Source organism: Girardinichthys multiradiatus, chromosome 1, assembly GCF_021462225.1.
Source record: "Girardinichthys multiradiatus isolate DD_20200921_A chromosome 1, DD_fGirMul_XY1, whole genome shotgun sequence".
NCBI classification, from domain to species: domain Eukaryota; kingdom Metazoa; phylum Chordata; class Actinopteri; order Cyprinodontiformes; family Goodeidae; genus Girardinichthys; species Girardinichthys multiradiatus.
In genome coordinates this window covers 18,580,985-18,608,126 of record NC_061794.1, presented here as the reverse complement: position 1 = coordinate 18,608,126, position 27,142 = coordinate 18,580,985, and the positions used below count along the sequence as shown (strand labels likewise).

The 27,142-nt window shown below is 40.8% G+C and overlaps 1 protein-coding gene across 1 annotated transcript; it reads right to left on the bottom strand.

The window, feature by feature from the left end:
• Window positions 1-11,030: 11,030 nt before the first annotated feature.
• LOC124871344 (transcription factor HES-2-like) lies at window positions 11,031-12,320 on the bottom strand. The gene is made up of 3 exons (XM_047370606.1): window positions 12,189-12,320; window positions 11,911-12,094; window positions 11,031-11,800 (listed from the first exon to the last, which is right to left on the bottom strand). The coding sequence occupies exons 1-3, from the start codon at window positions 12,276-12,278 to the stop codon at window positions 11,469-11,471; spliced, it is 606 nt and encodes a 201-aa protein (XP_047226562.1). The 5' UTR covers window positions 12,279-12,320; the 3' UTR covers window positions 11,031-11,468.
• Between the last annotated feature and the right edge of the window lie 14,822 nt (window positions 12,321-27,142).

The window sequence follows — 27,142 nt, the reverse complement described above, 5'->3', positions numbered from 1 at the left end:
GCGACGAAGGCTGTCCCAATTCATGAATCATTCCGAGCAAATGCTGCCGACAAATGTGTCCTTATTTTGCCCGATTTGAAGGATGGGTCGTGAGTATCCTTCGCGGCCCATCATTTCCCATCATTCAATGCGGGTCGAAGCGGATTGGTCAAGCAGGGGCGGACCATAGCAACAAAAGCTGTGAGTAAATTGTGGAAAATTACACTTTCTGTGACACAAATTAAGTTCTACAATGTTTTTAGTGCTGGAATATAACTATGTAGACGTAAAATATCTACTTGATTTATCTAGACATCGCTTAATTTCAAACATGCTCCGACGTGTTCGGAGTTTTCCGTTCCCGGCGTAGTAACCGGCTCGCCTCGCCAGCCCTACCGGCGGTGAGGCGAGCTAGCCCGGTAGAGATCTGACCGGACTATCGTCACTAAGCTCCCGCTGGCAGTCATCACAGTGAACGTTTAACACAAGTGATTTCTAACAGTTTATGTTATTATTTTAAGTGTTACTGAAAATCGATTTAATATTTCAGGTGATATTAAGGTTAACCAGAATAAATGGACAGTTTTATGTAATCCAACTGTATCGCTGGAGAGTGTGATTGAGAATAAATAAGCTTTACAATATGAATTTTTAATGAAGAAATGTGCTACATGTTTTAAAAGTTTATTTATAATTCAGTTAGCATTATAATTTCTGATTCCAGGTACAATCCAGAGACAATCATGTTCATGTAAAAAAGATGTTTGATTTAACTAGCCAATAAACAAAGAGATAGCAACTTTATGGCTAATGTATGTTGACATATTTTATATATATATATATATATATATTATAAACAACAACTTAAAATTTTAAGATAGATGGGAATTATAAAGTATTTCATCCCCTCTGGCTGTTCCTAGATAATTATATAATAATGCAGTGTTTTTGGTGTATTGGTATCTACTTGCTTTGATCACTTAAAATATCCAGAAGCATGCCTTAAAAATAATGTGTTTTTCCATCTCCATTCTTCCCTTTTCTAGACCAGACCCCTTTACTGCAGGATCAACCTGAGTGTCCCAGTCCTGAAACGCTTCTTCAACCAGGAGGACACCAGGCCTGATTTTCGGCTGAGCAGGGAGTCTCTGGCAGTGCTACTTAATCTTTTGCACCAGGATAGGCAACATGGATGAGTGCTACTATTGAGACCTTGGTTTTTCTTTTCTTGGTGGCAAGTGGCACATCCTACAGAGTGGTCTGCAGAGTGTTTGGGATGCCTCGTTCTACTGTCCATTGCATCGTCCACAGAGTTACAGAGGAGATTGTGGCTATTCGTCACCAGGTCATCTACCTTCTAAAGACCCCTGAGGACTTAAGGCAGTGTCCCGTGAGTTTGCAGGGCTGGCACGCCAGAGTTTTTCTTAAAGCTGTGGGTGCAATTGACGACTGCCATATCCACATCAGGTGTCCAAGCAGCCTTGATGGTCAGTGCTACAGGAACAGGAAACTCTTCCCTTCCATAATCCTGCTGGCAGTTTCTGAGAGCCATTTTATTGACACGTATGTGGACTGGCCTGGGTCAGTGCATGACTCTAGGGTTCTCCCCACAGCCCACTGTAGAGTTTATCCTCCTCCAGGGCATTTTATCCTTGCTGATGGAGGGTACCCATGCCTCCAATATCCACTCCCCCTCATCACTCCCTACAAGAGGACAAGACAAGGTGTGGGAGCCCAGCGCTTTAACAGCCATCATTCCAAAAACACGCTCTATAATAGAGCGTGTTTTTGGAATGATGAAAACCAGCGCTGGAGGTGCACGACACCTTTGTACCTCACGTAAGTTTTGACCTAGATCCATTTTATATATACATTATACATAATATATACACATATATGCACCCTCTTTTAAATTGTTTTCAGGTCATAACAGCATGCGCCATCCTCCATAACATCTGCCTTGGTGCTGGGGGTGTCATGGCCCCAGAGGATGACCCAGAGGAGGCTGTAGAAGAGGATGAGGGTGAGGTTTGGACTGAGGCAGTCAGCGTTGCTCTCTGGCAGGACCAGCTTTCAGCTGAGGTGTCCGCCCTGGAGGAGGTACCACCAGAACATGACTACTGTGTGCAGCCAAGTATAATATTATAGATGTGATTAATTATTGAGGGGTATAACTAATTGTAATATTTTGTGAGCACCATCTTCTAATTCTGCATTTTTCCGATTACCTCTTAGTGATGTGGCAGCCGTCAATTCAGCCAGCCCTTTAAACCCACTTGATGGACGATGACAGCGGAGAGAGGCATCACAAACATCTGCAGACCACCTGTGTGATGCTTCGCTCACCATCCAGAAAGACTAACCACAGGTCTCAGTTGCAGCATCCCATCCAAGTCTCTGACTTCGCGAAAGATTTAGCCACACCGCCAGAGACTTTCTGTTCAGAAAGACATCTGTTCCTGGAACCGGTCACTCAGGTTGATCCTGCTGTCGCCATTGGAAATACTTGTACATAGTTTTATTTTATGCCTTTTGTCTTGTAATCTTGATCTGTCTGAATGTTTTCTTCCCCCATTCTGTTTAAAGTGCTGTTTGTATTTTTCATAATAAATTCTGTTTATAACTTTAAATGAAGTTGATGTATTGTTAGATCAAATGGAAATAACTAGTGACAAAAACAATTTTGAAATTTATTAGAACACCTTAAAACTTTAAGAAACAATCTGAACAAAACACATTTATTTATTTCTTTTATAGCACCTTATTTTGGTGCCATTCTTTGGAAAACAGTCAGTCCATTCTCTGTGCCTTCTTCTCCTCTGCTTCTCTCTGTGCCCTCATGTCCTCCCTGATCAACTCCATCATCTCCTCATCTCTGTCCCTCTTTCTTTTCTGACCCCTTCCTGCTGGCTCACTGTCTTCCTTCTCCATCTGGTTGTCCACCGCTCCGCTTGGCCCTGGAGGGTCCTCAGGGATGGAGGCAATTAGGACAGGAGGTGTTGTGGAAGGCCTCTGTCCCAACATCTCATCCATAAAGACAAACCAGGGCCAAGTAGCAGCAGTGGGCTTTTCACTGACTCCCTCTCCTGACCCTGGATACTTGCAATCCTAAAGTTAGAAGGAAGAAAAAAAAAAGAGTTGACTAAACAGAGAAATCAACAAGACTTTTAGAAATATTTTTTTATTTGTGTGTGACATGAGAACTTCTGAACATAATCTATATTCTTTTTTTTTTTTCAAATTGCCCTACATTGTTTTGTCCTGCAAAGGGGGTGACCTTCCCCTGTTGGTCCATCTTCTCCAGAATTGTCCTAAACCGAAAGAAGTATGTTAATCACTGGATGGATATTTATGAAAGTTAGAAAGATAGGAGTTATTGAAACTGGACAGAAACTGACTGCAAAGAATGTTATTGTACCTCCAAGCCACGGTGGCTGAGTTTTTAGCTCCAGTAAAAAGGTGGTGGTTCTCACCCCTGAGCTTCATAAACTGGGCCGCGAAGGATACTCACGACCCATCCTTCAAATCGGGCAAAATAAGGACACATTTGTCGGCAGCATTTGCTCGGAATGATTCATGAATTGGGACAGCCTTCCTCGCCGCGCTGTAACGTAATCGGCCAACGAATACGGCCTTCGAAGGATGCAGCCCTGAGGCTGACTTCCGGGTCAGCCTCGGCGTTGGTACATTCCCTTTCCGGTTGATTTTCTGAAATGTAAATTTGTTTTCCGAAATGTAAATTTGTTTTCTGAAATGTAAATTTGTTTTCCGAAATGTAAATTTGTTTTCTGAAATGTAAATTTGTTTTCCGAAATGTAAATTTGTTTTCTGAAATGTAAATTTGTTTTCCGAAATGTAAATTTGTTTTCTGAAATGTAAATTTGTTTTCTGAAATGTAAAAGTGTTTTCTGAAATGTAAATTTGTTTTCTGAAATGTAAATTTGTTTCACATCTTGTTAAATTGTTTTCTGAAATGTAAATTTGTTTTCTGAAATGTAAAAAAAATTTTCTGAAATGTAAAAGTGTTTTCTGAAATGTAAATTTGTTTTCTGAAATGTAAATTTGTTTCGGTACTTGTAAAAGTGTTTTGCACCCCCCGGCCACCGTATCTATGACATAGTAACAGTTGCAATAGTGCTTTCACTTGAACAATATTCTCCTATGTCTTCTATGTCTATACAGCACCACTTTAGAAGCAGAAATTGCTTCTAAACCCCTTAGGGCTTAACAGAGAATGTTTCTGGTTGGTTTAATATCCAGGATGTATAAACTTACTTGCATGTTGGAATAATTTCATAGGATCCTCTCACATTGTCAGGTAGCTACCCTGCTTCTTGAACCTCAATGTTGTTAAAAAAAGAAGATTCTGGAGCAGCACCAAAACTGCTCCAGTGCTCACATGAGCTCCTCCCAAAAGCTTCCACCAGGACACTGTCTGGTGAGGTGGAATTAAACAGGCATCCCCAAACGTCCTTCCCCTTTAGGTGAATATACTCTTATTCTTCTTAACACAATCCAGGGCAGCCAGTTGCCTTCAGAATTACACAGTTAAGATTGTGTGCAATGTATTGTCAGTATAAATCAAGGTTTACTGTGAAGGCCTCAGAGGTTTGTTACAGTATCAGTTTAAAAAAGCACCATGAAGAACAAGGAACACAGCAAACTGGGTAGGACTCGTCTTGTAAAGAGGTTTAATGCAGGGTTAAGTTTAAAACAACATCCTAACCTTTGAGCACAAAGCACTGTTCAGTCCATCAACCAAAAGAGTAGTGCACAACTGCAAACCTAACAAGACATGGCTACTTACCTAAACTGATAGACTGAGCAAGGAGAGCATTAGATAATGCACTAAAAGGGTTGGAGTAAAGCTTGTGAGAAATAAAATATTTGTGCGTTAGAATGGTCCAGTCAAGGTCTAGCTCTCAAAACAATAGAGAATCTGCTGCTAAAAATAAGAAAATACTTCTGTTGACAGAGGCTTTCTATGCAATCTGACTAAACCTGAGCTATTTTTGAATAAGAATGGGGAAAACCTCAGTCTCTAGATGTGCAAAGGTGATAAACAAGCACATCAAGCTGTGACTACAACAAAAGGTGATTTTGCAAGGTTTTGACTGAATGTGGATAGCGGGGCACAGTTCAGCCCCCAGTTATTTATACCCACCAGATGTAGATTCAAAATCATTTTTCACTCAACCTAGAAGCTTGTTTCTGATAAGAAATGAGAAAGGCATCTCTCAAAAGATAAAGCACTGCAAAAATTTTTTTTGAAATGTCTTAAATTTCTTAAAAATTTGCATTTCGAAAATTTTCATATGCTTCTCAATAATCAGTGGAAAATATTTGTTGTCATTACAGCAATCAAACACTTCTTATAATTGCTGAGCAGCTTTTTGCATGTTTCTACTGGTACTTTGAAGACATACAGTTACTTGCAAAAGTATTCACCCCCTTGGCATTTTTCATGTTTTGTTGCCTCACAACCCGGAATTAAAATGGGTTGCTTGAGAGTTTGCAACATTTCAATTACAGAACATGCCTACAACTTTAAAGATGTATTATTATTTTATTTTTTTCGTGAAGCAAACAACAAATAGGACAAAATATCAGAAAACGTCAGCATGCACCTTTTGTGGCAATTACAGCTGCAAATCTCTTTGGATAAGTCTCTATAATCTTACCACATCTTGCCACTGAGATTTTTGCAGATTTCTCAAAGCAAAACTGCTCCAGCTACTTTGTGGTGGATATGTTTTGCCTGTGAATAGCAAACATAACGTCTAACCACAGATTCTCGATTGGATTAAGGTCTGGACTTTGACTAGGCAATTCCAACGCATTTAAATGTTTCCCCGTAAACCACTTGAGTGTTGCTTCAGCAGTATGCTTCGGGTCATTGTCCTGCTGGACGGTGAACCTCCGACCCAGTCTTTCAGGCAGACTGACACACTGTTGCTCAAGAATATCCCTGTACTTCCTTCGACTTGGACTAGTTTCCTAATCCTCCCCACACCATGATGGTGCCACCACCGCCATTGTACACTGTGGGGATGGTGTTCTTGGGATGGTGGGATGTGTTGGGTTTGCGCCACACTTAGCATTTTCCTTGGTGGTCAAAAAGTTACATTTTAGTCTCTGTTTGGTTTTTGTTGATTGCACTCACCTGATTTCTGTTAATCCCTATTTAAATCTGTGTTTTAAGTTCCCTCATTGTCTGGTCGTCTGTTATCTTCCTGTTCTTATCCTCGGTTCCTGTTACCTTCATTAAAAAGTTTCCATCTTCAATGACTCTTCCAATGTACTGTTACCACTTCAGTCCTTCACCACCATCAATGGTGACAGTCTCCTTGCTATCACCCTAATCTTTAGCTCCCTCCACAGATTCAAGTCGGGACTATAGCTGGACCACTCCACAATGTTACTCTTACTTCCAGTACGAAAAAACATGTAGGTCAAATTTTTAAATTTCTTTCAAGTTAAATCTGCTAGGGGTATAAATAATTTTGGGATTAACTTTTCAGATGGCCACCACACTTTGCCAATTTTCATTTGCAAAAAAAAATTAACATGCAATTCCCTTCATTCACAGTTAGGCGCTACTTCTTATTGTACTATCACAATAAAATACATTCGTGTTTGGGTGTAATGTAGGAAAATATGAAGTTCAATGGGATGAATACTTTGGCAAAGTATTATATTGGCCTGCTGCCACATGGTGGATGGACTGGAAGATATATAAATGCAGATCTGAGGTAGACAAGTACCCAAAGAGTTTCCTAGTACAGGTCCTTCTCAAAATATTAGCATATTGTGATAAAGTTCATTATTTTCCATAATGTCATGATGAAAATTTAACATTCATATATTTTAGATTCATTGCACACTAACTGAAATATTTCAGGTCTTTTATTGTCTTAATACAGATGATTTTGGCATACAGCTCATGAAAACCCAAAATTCCTATCTCACAAAATTAGCATATTTCATCCGACCAATAAAAGAAAAGTGTTTTTAATACAAAAAACGTCAACCTTCAAATAATCATGTACAGTTATGCACTCAATACTTGGTCGGGAATCCTTTTGCAGAAATGACTGCTTCAATGCGGCGTGGCATGGAGGCAATCAGCCTGTGGCACTGCTGAGGTCTTATGGAGGCCCAGGATGCTTCGATAGCGGCCTTTAGCTCATCCAGAGTGTTGGGTCTTGAGTCTCTCAACGTTCTCTTCACAATATCCCTCAGATTCTCTATGGGGTTCAGGTCGGGAGAGTTGGCAAGCCAATTGAGCACAGTGAAACCATGGTCAGTAAACCATTTACTAGTGGTTTTGGCACTGTGAGCAGGTGCCAGGTCATGCTGAAAAATGAAATCTTCATCTCCATAAAGCTTTTCAGCAGATGGAAACATGAAGTGCTCCAAAATCTCCTGATAGCTAGCTGCATTGACCCTGCCCTTGATAAAACACAGTGGACCAACAACAGCAGCTGACACGGCACCCCAGAACATCACTGACTGTGGGTACTTGATACTGGACTTCTGGCATTTTGGCATTTCCTTCTCCCCAGTCTTCCTCCAGACTCGGGCACCTTGATTTCCGAATAACATGCAGAATTTGCTTTCATCCGAAAAAAGTACTTTGGACCACTGAGCAACAGTCCAGTGCTGCTTCTCTGTAGCCCAGGTCAGGTGCTTCTGCCGCTGTTGCTGGTTCAAAAGTGGCTTGACCTGGGGAATGCGGCACCTGTAGCCCATTTCCTGCACACGCCTGTGCACGGTGGCTCTGGATGTTTCTACTCCAGACTCAGTCCACTACTTCCGCAGGTCCCCCAAGGTCTGGAATCGGCCCGTCTCCACAATCTTCCTCAGGGTCCGGTCACCTCTTCTCGTTGTGCAGCGTTTTCTGCCACACTTTTTCCTTCCCACAGACTTCCCACTGAGGTGCCTTGATACAGCACTCTGGGAACAGCCTATTGGTTCAGAAATTTCTTTCTGTGTCTTACCCTCTTGCTTGAGGGTGTCAATAGTGGCCTTCTGGACAGCAGTCAGGTCGGCAGTCTTACCCATGATTGGGGTTTTGAGTGATGAACCAGGCTGGGAGTTTTAAAGGCCTCAGGAATCTTTTGCAGGTGTTTAGAGTTAACTCGTTGATTCAGATGATTAGGTTCATAGCTCGTTTAGAGACCCTTTTAATGATATGCTAATTTTGTGAGATAGGAATTTTGGGTTTTCATGAGCTGTATGCCAAAATCATCTGTATTACGACAATAAAAGACCTGAAATATTTCAGTTAGTGTGCAATGAATCTAAAATATATGAATGTTAAATTTTCATCATTACAATATGGAAAATAATGAACTTTATCACAATATGCTAATATTTTGAGAAGGACCTGTATTGTCATTAAATATTCACCTTTGCCTTGTTATGTCCAGTCGGTTGAAACCCCTTTTTCTTAGTTTACTTTTAATGGACATAAATTCAGCACGAACATTCGCTCAGTCTAAAACTGGAACTAAAATAACCTTTTGCATCTTCCTTCAAAAAATTACTTAACAGTTAATCAATTAATAGTTTTATGTTAGTAAAATGTAGAGATTAATATTGGAATGCTTGTTTTCAAACTGATAAAAGACAACTTTTGGATCTTCAGTTAAATAACCTATTATTGTGCCACAGCCCACAAAAAGGAGGTTTAAAATTACAGAGAGACCACCTCTTGTTCTGTTACATAGCTGTGGCAGGAACAGCTGAAAGGAGACACAAAGGGTGGCTGACTTACATATTGTCCAGGTAGAGCCACTTCAGTAGTCAGCACTGGGGAATATTTTCATTGTAGTTTTGTTCTGTGTTTAGTATTGCTGTCTTGTTGGGAATTGAACCTCCAGCCCACTCTCAAGTCTTTGGCAGCCTCTAACAGGTTTTCTTTCAGGACTCTGATAGATTTAGCTCCATCCATCTTCCCAGAAACTCTGATCAGCTTCCCTGTCCCTGCTGAAGAAAATCCTCCCCACAGCATGACACTTCCCCTGCCAACTTTTAAAGAGGGGATGGTGTTTTCAGAGTGCTGTTCATAGTTAAAGTATACCGCAAACAGCCCTTTGCATGACGTCTCATTTTACCAGAGCACCTTTTTCCAGCTGTATCCCCAACGTTGTGGTAACTTTTAATATAACTTCCTTTGGCTTTCTTTCACCAATGTTTTCTTGCCAGAGGTCAGATTTGTGGAGCACACAATTCAAAGTTGTCAGGTCAACAGATTCTCACATGTGAGCTGTGGATTTTTGCAGCTTCTCCAGAGTTACTGTGGAGCTTTTGGATGATTCTGTGATAATGCTCCTCTTGCCTGGTCTGTCAGTTTAGGTGGACAGCCTTGTCTTGGTGGATTATGGATTAAACAGTGCACTGTGAAATGTTCATTGCTTGTAATATTGTTTTTAAAAGGGGCTGAATGTAACTTCACAGAGATAGTAATAGCAGTAGATAGTAGTGCCAAGAATCTTTTGAGGCAGATTTGTTGTGGATATTTCTGTTGGTGAACGGAGGAAGAATATTTTACCAAGATTATTTTTAGCCTTTCATGGCTATTTGTCTTTAGGTTAGAGAGAAGCTCATAAAAATGTTGAACTGTTGAAGTAATCTCCTCAGTTCAGGGTTCAGTTAAATCTGAAAGTCTACTAATGCACTATTTTACATTTTTATTTGTGAAAAAAAAAAGTAAACCCAATAAGATTTCCCTAAGACAATTATGCACTGCTTTGTGTTTGTCTATCTCCTAAAGTCCCAATAAAATTGTTTAGTGTCATGGCTTGTGTAGCGAAGGACCCCGGAATGCAGACGGACAGGCAGCATGACTGTAGGTGAAATTATTTAATGAACAAAAAAACTTACTTCAGAGAGTGATGGCAAAAACAGACATGGGCAGGCTGGCAAGACAGGCTTGGCATGAGCAAAAGGACAAGACATGAACAGAGTGAGTGAATGATCCAAAATGTTTCTGCGAGGAATGAACAGAACAGATGTATATATATGGAGCAAGAATCAGGTGAAACGAGGAGACTGAATGCTAGGTGCAGGTGAACCGAATGAAGATAATTGACAGACAGGAGAGAACACAACGTGACTGGAGCAAAACAGAAATTCTAGGATACAAACTAATAGAAACATAACTAGAAAAACATGAAACTAAAGCATAACCAGATCCAAAAACCTAACTTGACAATATATGAACTAGAAGACAAAAACCAAAGCATGACCAGTAAAATAACAGGAGCATGATTCAAGACCTATCAAGAATAATAATAATAATAAGAAGAAGAACCCAAAAGCACCCACAAATCATGACATTTTGTTGTAACAAAATGTGAAATATTCCTTTAAGATTAACCATAAACATATTAAAAAGACCTCAACATTAAAATCCTTGTAAGCATTTTTTTCTTTGTTCATAAAATAATGTGTTCGGGAATTTTGCAGCCTTCCCATTCTTAGTAAATTTAAAGACACACCATATATATATTTCCCTTAGAATAGGATTTAGGAATTTTGCAATAACATATAGAAAACAAAGGCTTTAATTTAGACCAGTTAGATAGAAATAAATGGTCAATACAGGTTATACAAGAACAATCAAATATTTCTTGACTTGTTGAGAGGTCATAATATTATGAAAACATTGTAAGTCATTACATCCTGACATTTGAACTTGTGTGAAGCTGGTAATGCATAAAGAGCTGCTAGGGGCTATAAAGAAGTATCGTGGCCAGCTGTTTGTGCTTTCTTTCAAACTTGGAATCGCTTCTGTTTTCAGCTCCCTTCACACGAATCTTCCCACAGTTTTGGCGGTAACCAGAGAGGCGCCTACCATCACTAACAATAGAGCAGCTGCTCATCAGCACCAGTTTGCTCTTTCTGATCTGTGCCTTTCTGTGATTGCGCGCCTTTTTTCTTTCTTTCCCCTTCGCCACCCCCTAAATCTTCTTATTAACGTTCGGGACACATCTGAGCTTTTGCAGCAATAATGTAAAGATGAAACAAGAGAGCCATGTGCGTTTAGCGTACATTTATTTCCAATCTTTTTACAATGAAAAAACATCACAAATGTCAAGAAAAAAGTTGTTTTACATGTCAGAAATGAAAAATAAATATTCAGGTAGAACACATAGTGTTTACAGACTGTTCTGTTGCACAGACCAAAATAGCTTTGAGTCCACAGTGCAACCCTCCAATTAAATAACCCTTGGGGTTTTACAAAAGTGTTGTCTACAACTCGTCTCTTTGAAACCCCAAAGAGGATTGCATTCTAAAACGTTCATAGACTTCAGTTTGTTTGCGATCTGTGCTCCTGCCTTCATGTAATAAACGCAACACGCGTCAAAAACAAAATTAACATCCTCTGTAGCAATTTCATCAGGTCTTCATTGCTTAAACAACGATAGAATACAGATAATATACATATAAACAGACAAAGATGAGATGGACGTCCATCAGTTCTACCAAGGCCTCCACATGTCAGCGCCGACCGGATGCTGGAGGGCCTGGGATCGGCTGGGAGCCCGGGCACCCAGGCCGATGTAGGATTGGCTCTCAGGCCTGGAGCTAAAGCTGGATTTGAGGCTTAAGAGCCTCTGTTGGATCTGAGGGAGAGTCCTGGGGCTATGGGTGCAACAGTTCAGGCAGGTCGGTGTGACTGTGGCTGACATGGTCTGCTGGATGAAGTCGTGCACCCGCCGGCACGCGTCCTGGTCCAGGTTGGTTTTGGGCAGCAGAGCGGAGACCCGCTGGAGGCAGGCTTTGTAGCCTTCTCTGTAACTGTCTGTAGAGTCTGGATGGAGAAGAGTGGAGATCTGATTAGTGGACCGACTTTAATTTAGAGCATATTTGAAAAAGAGGATAACTTAAAACAGCGAAGCTTTAGTTGAATATGATGCTCACCTTTGACGGGGGAGGAAGGAAGATCTCTGATGAAGCGTACGGTCATCTCCAGAATATCGGCTTTCTCAAGTTTGGAGTAACGTGCGTTGTCTTTGCCAACAAGAGGTAAAATCAGGCTCTTCAAGTGATTCAGACTTTCATTAATGCGAGCGCGTCTTCTCTTCTCCAGCAAGGGCTTCAAAGTCTGAAAGGAATAACAACCATTTTCATTTTACTGCTCTTTATTGCATTTCATTTTAGATTATTTCTTGCTTGCTCAGAATATCTATTTTTCTTACCTTTCTGAGTTCGTGGGCTTGTTTTCTCTGGGCCACTGTGGAGCAAGCAGGAAGAGGCTGACCGGCCTCAGCAGTGTTGCTCGGACTCATTTCGTTCGCAGGTGCAGTTGTGCTTTTTTGTACTTTCTCTTGGAGGAGCTGAGCTCAAGTGTGCCAGAGGGCTGGAGAGCCTCCTATTTATGTGGCTCCCGGGCGTCAGAGGGGAGGGAACGCAAGCTACTGTGTTGAAAGGGTGGGGGTGGATGAGCGGGGGTCGATGCCTTTGGGGAAATGAGCAGAGTTGCTGTCTAGACCATCTGGTCCAGTTGGGGACCCCGGTTTGTACATTGGTATGCAGAGTTTTGTGTATATGTTTTGCTCTCTTATTTTTAAAATTTAAAGCTTTAACGTTCAACACAGATCCAGTTGCACATGAGTCCTGTAATTGAAATGCTTTCGTTTTCTAAGCCGCAGAAACTGATTGATAGTCTATTCATTTGCGTTGCCTTCCGTAAAATGTGCTTCGCTTTTCACGCTTTTTATCAATTAAATTAAAATTTAAATAACAATTATAAACGGTTCTGCTTGGTTTGATATTTGATTTCACCTTCCAACTCATGCGTAAAGTAGTTTAATTCTAAATTACGGAAAGAAGAAAGTGGCACTAATTGAATATTTAAAAAGTTGCATTGCCCATGGTGTTGAAATAAAGTTATAAAAGCATGAAGTACCTACGTTCAGCTTCTTTGTGTATAGAGTCTGGTTATGTCCCGCCACAACAAAACATACGCAACGCCAAATGAGTGGATCTAAAGTGACGAGGTTAATCTATTCCATTAAAAAGGAACCAGATACCCAAGCCACGCTATGTATGGATTAACATCTGCTTATGGACCTCCAGAAGAGCCTGTTTCATTATCAACAGGACGAAGTTTTAAAACGCTTTACAACAGAGAAGTGCATATTTACAGTATATGGTTGTGTCTGTTTAAAAAGAGAAGAAATATAAAATATAAAACCTAAAAAGGTCTGTCAAAAAACTGGAAGGATAACACACAGGGAAATATTTACATCAAGGATCCTTAAAAAGCGTCTCTTTATAAATGTGTTTGTTTTCTAGGATCTGTAAACGCACTATCTCAGCTCAAATTCTCAATATTGCAGACCACACAGCTTCATTTCTTGTAGATTTACTGGCTTTAACTTCATCTTTGCTCTTGGTGATGCCTGCTCGGAGCTGACGGTGGGATTCACGCGTTCGGCACGCGCCACGATCGGCGCAACAGATGGAAACCTTCTCCTCCTCCTGACATCCCCCACCCTCCCAAACCACACAGGGCCCACTCCCTCCCCAGATCTGCCACTGCTCCGCCGCTCCTCTGCTACATGTTCCCACCGTCAGCATCCAGGCTCTGGCTCTGTGCGCCTCTGGTCTGCGCCACAGTAACAATGGCGCTATTGTGCCTCATATTTCTGTTGCTAAAGAAAAAAACTACATGAATATCTGACAAGGTCTAATAATATTATTTTGCTTTTACAGTTATGGTGTCAAAAAATAATTATTCTTTCATTATTTCATGATTTTACGCTTAACTTTTTAGATGGAGCAAAATCCAGTTTTACGCATAACATTCACACACAAAATTAAAAGTCTTTATGAAACAGTTAAGGGTGGGAACGTATGCATGAAATTCTGTTTTGACATCAGATCGCTGTTCAGCTCAAAAATGTCATTATTTAGGTAAAGACGATGCTGTTCTTTGTCACGCCTTTGCAGATAGGGGGTTTTTGCACGCGTCCTGCCCCATGGGGCCCCCAAATAACTGCCATCAACTCCTGTCTGGGAACTGGCCCTTTCAAATAAGACCAAAAACTGTGGAAGAGAGGGATCGTTTGGAACCTTTTTGTCTTGGTTTCAGCGTGGGTATCCATCTGTGTATGCCTGGAGCAGTGATCCTTTGTTGAAACCAGGAGACATCAGTTTTTCAGGATATTTTTTTTGGGGGGGGGGGGGGGGGGGGGGGGGGGGGGGGTTTGTTTTTACACTGTTGAACACTGTTGATCAGATTTTATTATCTCACAATACTAAGTAATACAAAAGACTCTCAGGTTTGGACCTAACGCATCAAAATGTGAAAAGACACAGCTGTTAAGTTTATTCTCTTCAGTTTCGTAAATCTAGGTTGTGTAAGAGCGTCATGAGACTGACACGAACCGGAGCGCTCAGAAAGAGAGCGGCTTCATTTAGGCGCGACACCGGAAGCGTCCCGGGACTGATGGTGATGGTCTTCATGCAGAACCACGCAGAAGCTTCCAGACTTCATGGGTTTATGACGAAACTTGTAGGGACGTCTGGCTTCCCAAGCCAAAATCTACGCCACCACCATCATCCACATGGCACTGAAGCGTCGGAACACGTTTGGAAGACATTTGTGTCTTAAATTACCTCAGCACTGCCGAGTTTGATAAGGGGTTTTCAACATATACGTATAGAAAAAAGGGCACGAATGACCGTCACAGTTATGATTGAATAACATAAAATAGATATAATGTAGTCTGCAAAAGGTTATAAATACTTGTCTATGACGAATTCGCTTTAAATATTTGATGTGGAGAGAATTTACAAAAAAGCTCTGCGTGACTTTGCCTGAGAAGAGAGGAAAAACAATGAAGAGTTGATTTTTAACATTATGAATTTATTCCTTTAATACAAAACCTTTTTAATTTCATATAGTTCAGAGACTTTTATTTTATCCCTGCTCAAAATTGCTCTCTGTCAAACAACCCAAGCTTTTCATCATTTTGTGACGTCACAGCCACAAACTTCAATTCAATTCAAAAATACTTTATTAATCCCAAAGGGAAATTAAATGTTGTTGTAGCTCATTATGAGGGTTTCTACAAAGAGCCGTTGTAGATACTGATGGCTGTGGGCAGGAAGGATCTCCTGTAGCGCTCCGTCTTACAGCAGATCTGAAGAAGCCTCTGACTGAAGACACCCTGTTGTTGTAGGACAGTCTCATGAAGAGGATGCTCAGGGTTCTCCATAACGTTCTTCATTTTATGAAGAATCCATCTTTCCACAATGATCTCCAGAGGTTCCAGAGGAGTTGGGGACTCCTCTGGAACCTCTGGAGATCATTGTGGATCATGGTGGACAGAGCAAAAGAGCCAGCCTTTTTTATCAGCTTGTTGAGCTTTTTTAAGTCCCTGGCTCTGATGCTGCTTCCCCAGCAGATGATGGCAGAAGAGATCACACTCTCCACAACAGACTTATAGAAGATATACAGCATCTTGCTGCAAACACCAAAGGACCTAAGCTTCCTCAAGAAGTACAGTCTGCTCTGTCCTTTCTTGTAGATGGCTTCACAGTTGAATCTCCACTCTAGTCTGTTGTCCAGGTGAACACCGAGGTATTTATACTCCTCCACCACCTCCACTTCTTCTCCCATGATGGAAATAGTTTTTGACTTATTCCTGTTTCTCTTAAAATCTACAATCATCTCCTTTGTTTTAGTCACGTTCAAAATGAGATGATTGTTTCCACACCATGCCACAAAGCGGTCCACCACCTTCCTGTACTCATCTTCTTGTCCATCTCTGATCCACCCCACGACTGCAGAATCATCCGAGTATTTCTGCAGGTAACAGGAGTCTGTCTTGTACTGGAAGTCTGAGGTGTACACAGTGAAAAGGAATTGTGAGAGTACAGTCCCCTGTGGTGCTCCTGTGCTGCTGACTACCTGGTTAGACTCACAACCCTTCAGTCTCATAAACTGTGGTCTGTTTGTCAGGTAGTCTTTGATCCAGGAGATTGTTGAGGCCTCCACCTGAGTCTTCTGGAGTTTCTGACAGAGCAAATCAGGTTGGATTGTATTAAATGCACTGGAGAAATCAAAGAACATGATCCTCACAGTGCTGCTGGCTTTGTCCAGATGACAGTGGGTTTGTTGAAGCAGGTTTATGATGGCATCTTCAACTCCAACTCCACAGCGATAAGCAAACTGAAGGGGGTCCTGATGGTTTACTGTTTGCTTACTCAGGTGGGCCAACAAGAGTCTCTCTAGGACCTTCATGATGTGAGATGTCAGCGCAACAGGTCTATAGTCATTGAGGACTGATGTGAGTTTTCTTTGGTACCGGAAAAAGACAGGAGGTCTTCCACAACACCGGAACCTTCTTCTGGGCCAGGCTAAGGTTGAAGAGGTGCTGCAGAATCCCACAGAGCTGCTCTGCACAGGCCTTCAGGACTCTAGGGCTGACATGATCTGGACCTGCAGCCTTATTCCAATTCAGTCTCTCCAGTTGCATCTTCACTTGACTTCTTGAGACACACAGGTGGAAGGGGGAAGCAAAGGAAGCATCAGCATCTTCTGATCAGCGTCCCAGCAGAGACTGTACATCCTGAGGCAACTCAAGAAGTTCAACCTTCCACAGGAGCTGCTGGTCATCTTCTACACTGCCATCATTCAATCTGTCCTGTCTTCATCCATCTCAGTGTGGTTTGGCTCATCCACAAAACAGGAAAGGTGCAGACTGCAACTAATAATCAGGAATGCAGAGAGAATAATCAGGGCTGACCTTCCCTCCATCCAGGACTTATACAAGTCCAGGGTCAGGAAAAGAGCAGCTAAAACCTCTGCAGACCCCACACACCCTGCACATAAACTGTTCAGAGCTTTACCTTCAGGCCGCCGCTACAGAGCACTGTTCACTAAAACCAGCCGCCACAGAGACAGTTTCTTCCCCCAGGCTGTTTCTCTGTTGAACATTCAATAGAGTACAAAACAACAGCATACAGATGTTGCAAATGCACCTTTTTATTATATATGTGTATATTATACATTGTAAATATGTATATTCTGTAATGCAAAAACAAAACCAAAGAGCAAAGTGTACTGGAGTCAAATTCCTTGTTTCTATGTATGAACTTGGCAATAAAGCTGATTCTGATTCTGATATGGTTGAAGGCAAACATGTAGAAGCAGAAGGGTCGAGGGTCCATGGCTGAGGTGGAAGATAAAAAATGAGGTGTTACTGGACAGCTGTGGGTCCTGTGGGTCAAAGGAGGGTGGGATGTCTGTTTGGCTGTGAGCAGGGGAGGAGGATGCGAAGCTTGTTTCTGAACTGAACCTATTGAAGAATGTGTTCAGTTCATTGGCTCTGTCCAGACCTTCATCCGTCCGATCAACCCTCTGCCTGAAGCTCATGATCTTCTTCATCCCTGTACACACATCTCTGATATTGTTTTGCTGGAGCTTGCTCTCCAGCTTCTTCTTGTACATCTCCTTGCTGTCTCTTATCTTGACTTTAAGTTGCTTCTGTATACTCCTCAATAATTCTCTGTCTCCCTCTCTGATGGTTCTTTTTTTCTTGTTAAGCAGGTCCTTCAGGTCAATGGTGATCCAAGGTTTGTTATTGGGGAAGCATCTCACGGTTCTGGTGGGGATGATGTTATCCACACAGAACTTTATATAGTCGGTTACACACTCAGTCATGGCATTGATGTCCTCTCCATGTGGCTGGCACAGTGCGTCCCAGTCTGTAGCCTCAAAGCAACCTTTCTGGGCTTCTTCAGCTTCCTGTTACCATTTTCTCACAGTCCTCTTTATTACAGGTTGCCTCTGAACAAGGGGCTTATATTTCAAGCAGAGAAAAACAAGATTGTAATCTGATTTGCCTAGAGGAGGTCTTGCTGTAGAGATGTATGAGTCCTTGACATTTGCATAAAACAAATCCAATGTTTTGTTTTCTCTGGTAGAGCAGCTGACAAACTGTTGAAACATTGGAAGTGTAGCAGAGAGTGAAGCATGATTAAAATCACCAGAAATTGCCACAAAAGCATTGGGGTTTTGTGTCTGTAGCTTAGCAACAACTGAGCTGATGGCATCACATGCAGTGTCAGCAACAGCGGAAGGTGGAACATAAACTGTTGCCAAAATAACACTGGTGAACTCTCTGGGTAAATAATATGGACAGAAACTTACTGCCAACAGTTCAATATCTGGACTGCAGAGACGACACTTCACAGTTACATGTCCTGGATTACACCATGTGTTGTTCACAAGTACTGCCAGTCCACCTCCTTTACATTTGCCGCTCCTCTTTAAATCTCTGTCTGCTTGTATGGTTAAAAAGCCCGGCAGAGAGACGCTGGAGTCGGGGATCCTGCAGCCATGTCTCAGTAAAACACATAATACTGCATGCCCGGTACTCTGGCTGGGTCCTTTTAATTTCCCTTTGGGATTAATAAAGTATTTTTGAATTGAATTGAATTGAATTGTAGGGCTTGGAGTTCATCCAACTTGTTTCCCAATGATCTCACATTGCCCATCATAATCGATAGGAGAGATGGTTTGAACTTCCTCCTTATCTCTCTTCTCTTAGCTCCTGCTATGCATCCACTGTGTCTACTTTTCAACTCATCAGGGATTTGGGGTTGTAGTTGAAGTATTAGTTGAGCTTTTGAGATATTAATCAGCTGCTCCCGGTTGTAAGGAACAACCCCGTTGCCATGGCAATGCATCATAACAAATGTCCAAAAATAGAAAGTATTAGGAAAAATCCTCCAAGCTGCACAGCATCTGACACCAGAGAGGACAGTTGTCCAAAAAAATAAAATAAAAAATCAACTGTATCCACCACAAGAGGAATAGTTCCCAAAAAAGAATAAATCAGAATCAAATGTAACAGAGCTACTCCAACCTGCTGCCACTTTGAGCGGCGCAATTCTCTCATTTCAGTGTGTGTCATTAGATTTATTTGTGACCAGCATTAGAAAGTGTACATAATTGTGAGGTTAAGGGGAAATGATACATGAATCAAAATTTTTGGGGGGAAAAAATTAAAATTAAAAGGTGTGGAGTGCATTTGTATTCAGACCCTTCTTAATCTGATACAGAAAATCCAGTGAACCCTTTTTCACCTGTGTGTATTTAATCTTAGTGTATATCCAGGGGTTCTGTGGAGGCGTCGTAGGTTTGGTAGAGAACATTAGAGAACAAACATGAAAACCAAGGAACACAGCAAACAGATCAGAGAGGTAGGTTATGAAACAAAAAGGCTGGGCAATGAGGTCATTAATCAGAGAAGCAGCCAAGAGGACCATGGTAACTACAGGAGCTGTAGAGATCCACAGCTCAGGTGTGAGAATCTGTTGATGGTAAATCTATTAGTTGTGTACTCCATAAATCTGACCTTTATGGACGAGTAGCAAGAAGAAAATCCTTGTTGAAAGAAAGCTGTGACAAGTTCCATGTGCAGTTTGCCATATACACAGCAAACATGGTTCTCTGTTCAGAGGAGAACAAAACTGATCTTTGTAAACACTTTATGTGGAGAAAATATCACCCATTTCTCAACACACCATGCCCAAGGTGAAACATGGTGGTGGCAGCACCATACTGTGTGGATGTTTTTCTTCAGCAGAAACACTGAAACTGGTTAGAGATTGTTGAAAAATGGAACTGAATGCAGGACAACCTTGGAGGAAAATCTGTTAGATCTAGGATACAGATAAACCTATATATATGTGTTGTAGAATGGCCCATTTAAAGTCAAGACCTAAATGAAAAGTGCTGCATAAATTCCCATTTTCGCTCACTCACTCACTCACTCACTCATTCGACATCGGCATACCCGTTGCAACAGCTTCAGCTCTTCTGGGAAGGCTTTCCACAAGGCTTAGGAGTGTGTTTTTGGGAATATTTTACCATTCTTCCAGATTTGTGAGGTCAGACACTGGTGTTGGATGAGAATGCCTGGCTCCATGTTTCCACTGTAATTCATCCCAAGGGGCTTTTATGCGATTAAGGTCAGGACTCTGTGCAGACCAGTCAAGTTCCTCAAAACCATACTTGCTTATTAATGTCTTTATGGACCTTGCTTTGTGCACTGGTGCACAGTCATGTTGAAACGGGAAGGAGCCATCCCCAAACTGTTCTCAGAAAATTAGGAGCAGAAAACTGTTCAAAATGTCTTAGTATGCTGAAACATTAAAAGTTATTTTCACTGGAACAATGCATTCTGGCATTGTACTGGCAACTGCCAAATCCAGACTCATCCATGGGAATGCCAGAGAACATCTTGTCTCCAATGCTCTAGAATCCAGTGCTTTATACTACTGCATCAGACGCTTTGCATTGTCCATGGTGTTGACAGGCTTGGATGCAGCTGAAAACCCATTAAATGCAGCTTTTTATGCAATGTTCTTGGGCAAATCTGAAGACCACTTAAAGTGTAGAGGCTTGTCACTATTGACATTATAGAACTTGGTGACCTCTGCACACGCCACTGACCACTCTGTGATTTAACCTGGCCTATCACTTTATGACTGAGCCTCCATTATATTATATTATATTATATTATATTATATTATATTATATTATATTATATTATATTATATTATATTATATTATATTATATTATATTATATTATACTATATTATATTATATTATATTATATTATATTATATTATATTATATTATATTATATTATATTATATTATATTATATTATACTATATTATATTATATTATATTATATTATATTATATTATACTATATTATATTATATTATATTATATTATATTATATTATATTATATTATATTATATTATATTATATTACTAATCACTTCCACTTTGTTATAATATTCTTTGAATGGGAAAATTTCATAGCAAGAAACTTTTACGACTGGGCTTTATTTTCTTTTACAATTGTCACATAGATTATCCCCCAGACAAGCAATCATCTGTATAAGAAAGTAAAATCTGTGTTGAAAGGAAGAACAAAATAGAAATAAACCAGTTCAGGCTTTCTACTGCTGCCTATGATTTTAGCGTGTTAATATTTAAGCCATTAATGAAACTGGGAGGATATTGATCCTGAGATAAAGTATTTTCTCCATGGCGTTTTGGTTTTGTTTGTTTGTTTTTGGCAACCACTTTCCATGGTGGTGAAGTTTAAGAATATGTTTCAGGCCAAATCATTTTTTTGTTTCTCAAGTGCATCACGCAGAAGACAACTGCAATGATTCAACAGTATCTCAATACATCAAAATCACTATCAGTTGGTCACAACTGGACCAAAGTTTTAGATGAAGAGCGAAACATTTTCAAGAAATGAGACATGAAGTCCAACTCTCGTGTCACCATCAGAATATTTCTTGCATGAGAATCAACATAGATTTATTTAAAAAGTCTGCTTTGGCTTTACACATATGGACATGTGAGACTCTGAAACTCCTTATGTAGATGTTGTTCTATATTTAACATGACTGAAGATAGAATAGAAAAGAAAATGCATATATCAGCCTAAGCTGCGTGAGCTCAAGGAAGAAAAACTTTTAAAATGAATCCAAAAAGACACTAATACCCAATTCAATCTGAAAAGACTCACAAAGAAAGGGATGGCAATTAGAAAAGTTTTAATGATGAGAAATTACATGGTTATTTATTTGGCGCTCGGACCTGGGAGGAAGACATGAATGCTGAGAATGACATGAGATAAGATGATCATTTGTAAGGATTAGATTTAGAGATGTCTTCCCCCTGATCCGACACTGGTGGTGCATTGGCGGCCAGGGAGCGAGGAAGCCAGGCGTAGATAGGAAGGAAGATGGTGGAGGTGTGGTGGAGGAGGGATGAGCTCAGCTGACAAGCGAGGATGAACACAGCTGAGGGTCCTTTAAAAGCAAGGCGTCGGAAGGTGATTGGATGGAGAATCAGATGGACAGGATGTTGATAGGAAGGCCGGGAGACGCACAGAAGAGTCATTGGAAGGTGGAGACGGTGAAGGTGAGTCTTTCATTCTGAATTTTTGTCTAAACTCCATATCATAAAAATGCCACCAATGTTTTTATCGATCTGAAGGACAAATAGACTAGTTTGTGATCCAGATGCAAACTATTAGTATAAAAGACCAATTTTAAAATATTGTCAGCTTTCACATCTGCAGGGTGAAACTTTTGCTCGTTCTTCTTTACGAAATAGCTCACGCTCAGTTAGACAGAAAAGAGAACGTCTGTAACAACACAATTTTCAAGTCTTGCTAAAGATTCTCAATTGAATTTAAGTGTAGACTTTGACTGGGCTACTCTCACACATTAATATCATTTAATCTAAACAATTCCATTGTTATTCTGGCTGTATGTTAAGGTTCATTGTGCTGCAGGAAGGTGAACTACATCCCAGTCTAAAGTGTTTTGCAACATCTAGGTCCGATGTGTATTTAGCTCCACCAGTCTTCGCCTTAACTGTGATCAGGTTCTCTGTTCTTGCCAAAAAAAAAAAGAAACCCACCACCCCCATGATTCACCCTGGGGATATGTGTTTAGTATAAGGTGTAGCACATGTTTTCCCTCACAAATGCCATTTTGGAGGCTGACCAAAAAGTTAAATTTTGGTATCATTTTACCAGATCAGCATCTTTCACTGATATAGGGGTCTCAAATTCCTGTTCTTGGAAGCCTGAGTCTTCCATTTCAGATGCATCTGTTCTTCAACACACATAATCAAATACGTAGGTTCTTACATTTTCTCCTAAACAAAGGTTTTTCCATGTAGGCCAAAAAGTAAAAGTTTGGCCTTGTTTGACTATGGCACTTTCTTCCACATATTTACTGCATAAGACTTCTTTGGGTTTTTTTCAACAACAGCTTTTTTCTTGATGTTGTTTGTTCACTAATGTTCTATAAAAAAAGAGACCTTCACAGAAAAGCTAGATTTATACTGAGATTAAATTGAAATTGTATAATTTTTCTGTTGCTTCACAATTGTGCACTACTTTGTGTATGTATGAGCATTATACACATACCATTTCATACGGTTGACCATCACATGTTACTTGATAGGCTAAGACTCTGTAGGTGTATCAGGATCTGCACTGGAAGGCTTTTTCTCTTATCTGTCTGAGCGTTTGATTTGTGTGGCTGCTTCCAAGCATAGGTATTCTTCAATTTCTTTCGCCTATGGCGTGCCACAAGGTTCTTTGTTGGGGCCTCTAATGCCCGGAGAAGATTGTTCCTAATTTCAGGGAATCTTTTGATTATCTTGCATCTTATACCAAACATTCTGCTAAGAATCTTGTTGTATTTTTGATTCAGCTTTTACTCTTTGTTTTCATCTGGTATACTCTAGCTTATATCATTTCAGGAACATTGTTAAGGTGAGTTACATTGTGCCATGCTCGGAACTGGAAATTGTTGTTTATGCATTAACTTTATCACATCTGAACTACTTTGTTTTCACCTGTCTTAACAAAACTTCCTTGGTTCAAAATGCTTGTGCTAGACTTTTGACTTTTACATACACATGTGATCTTGCTACTTTTCGAGCTCCACTGGCTGCCCATTAATTCCAGAGTTCACTTTAAGATTTTGGTTCTGGATTTTAGGACTTTGCATAGAAAAGCGCCAGCATATGCCATTGATCCTTTAAATCCTTGTACCCCCAGTAGGTTCCTGAGGTCCAGTGAGCAAAGCCTAGTTATGCTTTGTTATTGTATTTTTAGAATTACAACAGCATATCTACAGGGGTTGGACAATGAAACTGAAACACCTGTCATTTTAGTGTGGGAGGTTTCATGGCTAAATTGGACCAGCCTGGTAGCTAGTCTTCATTGATTGCACATTGCACCAGTAAGAGCAAAGTGTGAAGGTTCAATTAGCAGGGTAAGAGCACGGTTTTGCTCAAAATATTGAAATGCACACAACATTATGGGTGACATACCAGAGTTCAAAAGAGGACAAATTGTTGGTGCACATCTTGCTGGCGCATCTGTGACCAAGACAGCAAGTCTTTGTGATGTATCAAGAGCCACGGTATCCAGGGTAATGTCAGCATACCACCAAGAAGGACAAACCACATCCAACAGGATTAACTGTGGACGCAAGAGGAAGCTGTCTGAAAGGGATGTTCGGGTGCTAACCCGGATTGTATCCAAAAAACATAAAACCACGGCTGCCCAAATCACGGCAGAATTAAATGTGCACCTCAACTCTCCTGTTTCCACCAGAACTGTCCGTCGGGAGCTCCACAGGGTCAATATACACGGCCAGGCTGCTATAGCCAAACCTTTGGTCACTCATGCCAATGCCAAACATCGGTTTCAATGGTGCAAGGAGAACATATCTTGGGCTGTGGACAATGTGAAACAAGTATTGTTCTCTGATGCGTCCACCTTTACTGTTTTCCCCACATCCGGAAGAGTTATGATGTGGAGAAGCCCCAAAGAAGTGTACCACCCAGACTGTTGCATGCCCAGAGTGAAGCATGGGGGTGGATCAGTGATGGTTTGGGCTGCCATATCATGGCATTCCCTTGGCCCAATACTTGTGCTAGATGGGCGCGTCACTGCCAAGGACTACTGAACCATTCTTGAGGACCATGTGCATCCAATGGTTCAAACATTGTATCCTGAAGGCGGTGCCGTGTATCAGGATGACAATGCACCAATACACACAGCAAGACTGGTGAAAGATTGGTTTGATGAACATGAAAGTGAAGTTGAACATCTCCCATGGCCTGCACAGTCACCAGATCTAAATATTATTGAGCCACTTTGGGGTGTTTTGGAGGAGTGAGTCAGGAAACGTTTTCCTCCACCAGTATCACGTAGTGACCTGGCCACTATCCTGCAAGAAGAATGGCTTAAAATCCCTCTGACCACTGTGCAGGACTTGTATATGTCATTCCCAAGACGAATTGACGCTGTATTGGCCGCAAAAGGAGGCCCTACACCATACTAATAAATTATTGTGGTCTAAAACCAGGAGTTTCAGTTTCATTGTCCATGCCCTGTACATCTCTTGCCTGATTTTTTTTTATTTTGAGGATTTATAATTTTGTTTTATTTTAATTGTTTAATCATTTATTGTTTTTAACACTGCATGTTCACTACTGCTTTATGTATTTTATACCCTACTGTGAAAACAAAAACGTCTCTGGAAACCTGTTCTAGGCTTCCGACACTTAAACAAACCCCGATTTCATAATGCTTCTGACGCCACATGGACGGAAATTACAACTTTTTTTCTGATGTAGCCATTCATTTGACGTCACTTGATTCAATCTTCTCATTAAGTCACATGTTATGGGGCAACAAAAGATCAATGTGCTTACAGTAAAATGCCGAAAATAATTTTGATTTCGACGTAATTCTGAGTTATGTCAGATCTGTCGCATAAAGGTAAAGACGTACGGACCATGTATAATGATAGCACATATTGCATAACCCTTTCGCCACTGCCAGGTTATGTTGTTTATGACTAAAGTATATTATGCAAGCATGCAAGCATTAAAGCAATATAAGGGTAGATTTCCTTATCACATTTATGGATAAAGAAAGCATTCCAAACACAGAATATTAATCTTCAGAGTATAATTGCGTCCAAACCCTTTGTCACCTATTAGATCCCTTGTCATTGCTCTAATTTAAAAAGATGAAGTCGACTGCAAAGCAAAGCATTGTCCTTGAGCGTCGTTTCCATAGCGGCGGAGAACTTTTTGCGCACTGCCTAATGGTTCAGACAGGATTTGAATACCCAAGGAAGCCTCACCAAGCCAAAAGCCAAGCTTCAAGCTAACATCTGGCCATGTCCTTTTTTTGTTTTTCCAAAAATTTTACGAAAGTAAGCTCGGGGCGTCGCACGGGCTTCTCCACCAATAGCTGCCGACTCCAGCTCTGACCGTGTTTTTACTCATGCGCCTCAGAGCGCGCTCCAGACATCCCCATCAGTCACTCTGCTGATGCTGATGAGCAGAGTGTGAAGTGGTGCACAAAAGCTGAAAACTTTGTGTCTTTATCTCTTTTATTAAGTTATGTGTCATTTTAGAGGGTAAAAGCAGTCCAGTGAAGTGAGCAGCGGTTCGTAATACATGATTCCTAATTGAGGGAAAATTATTGTCCGGCCATATCAGGGGCACGAGGACAGCACGAGCCTGGGGAAACAATGGCAGCAGATGGTTTTTCCTCCCCACTAAATTATTTTGATAGATACAGAGAAGAAGGGGCCATTTAGAGGGAGGGGAAATCAATGGGTAGAGACGGAAATGCATGGCAATATATATATATATATATCCAACCATCTGAATCATCTTTAAATCAGAACCATTCAAATTCAATCAACAGTGTTATTTTCACTGCAATGCATAAAATATAATCATTTAATGTTAACATTTTCAGATATGATATAACTCAGTTGAAACACAACAGATCCACAGCCAGATGAAGTCCTCCTCAAACAAAGAAATGAATAAAACAATTTAAACAGGTTCATAAACAAGTGGTCTCTTTTTTAGGCTTTACTGATTACTCAACAGCCAGAAGTTTGACAGAACAAAGTAATTTTAATTTTGTAATAAAATAATACATTTGATTATGTATATGCACAGGCTCAGCCCAACAGCGGGCGTGGTCTGCCCGGAGTTTCCGCCCACAAAGAGCAGCGTCTCTGACATTGAGCCCTAAACCTCGTGGTGTAAAAAGGGCGCTCAATACAACTTGAGCCGGCAGCATTCAGCGACCTGCAGGACACGGACAGCTGAGCAGTTCTTACTCCACGTTTGGTATGTTTTTAGTTCATTTTAATGAAATATTTTATTTCAAACCTTGCATAGTTTGTGTGATCATTTTGCCATTAACTTGTGCAGTTGGCTATTTCATAGTTATGCTCGCTGGCAGCATGTAATCTTAGACCTTGGTAATTTGTGATTTCATGAATGTTTGCTGTTTATTATTATTATTGAGTTTGGGTTTTATAGATAAATATTAGTCATGACAGTTGACCCACACATAGCAGCTACAGCCTGTCCACTTTATTTTATATGCCAGCCAGTCAGTCAGTCAGTCATTTTGTACCGCTTATTCCATAGTGGGTCGCGGGGAAGCTGGTGCCTATCTCCAGCAGTCTATGGGCGAGAGGCGGGGTACACCTGGACAGGTTTATATGCCAGTGTTAACTATATTCAATTATTG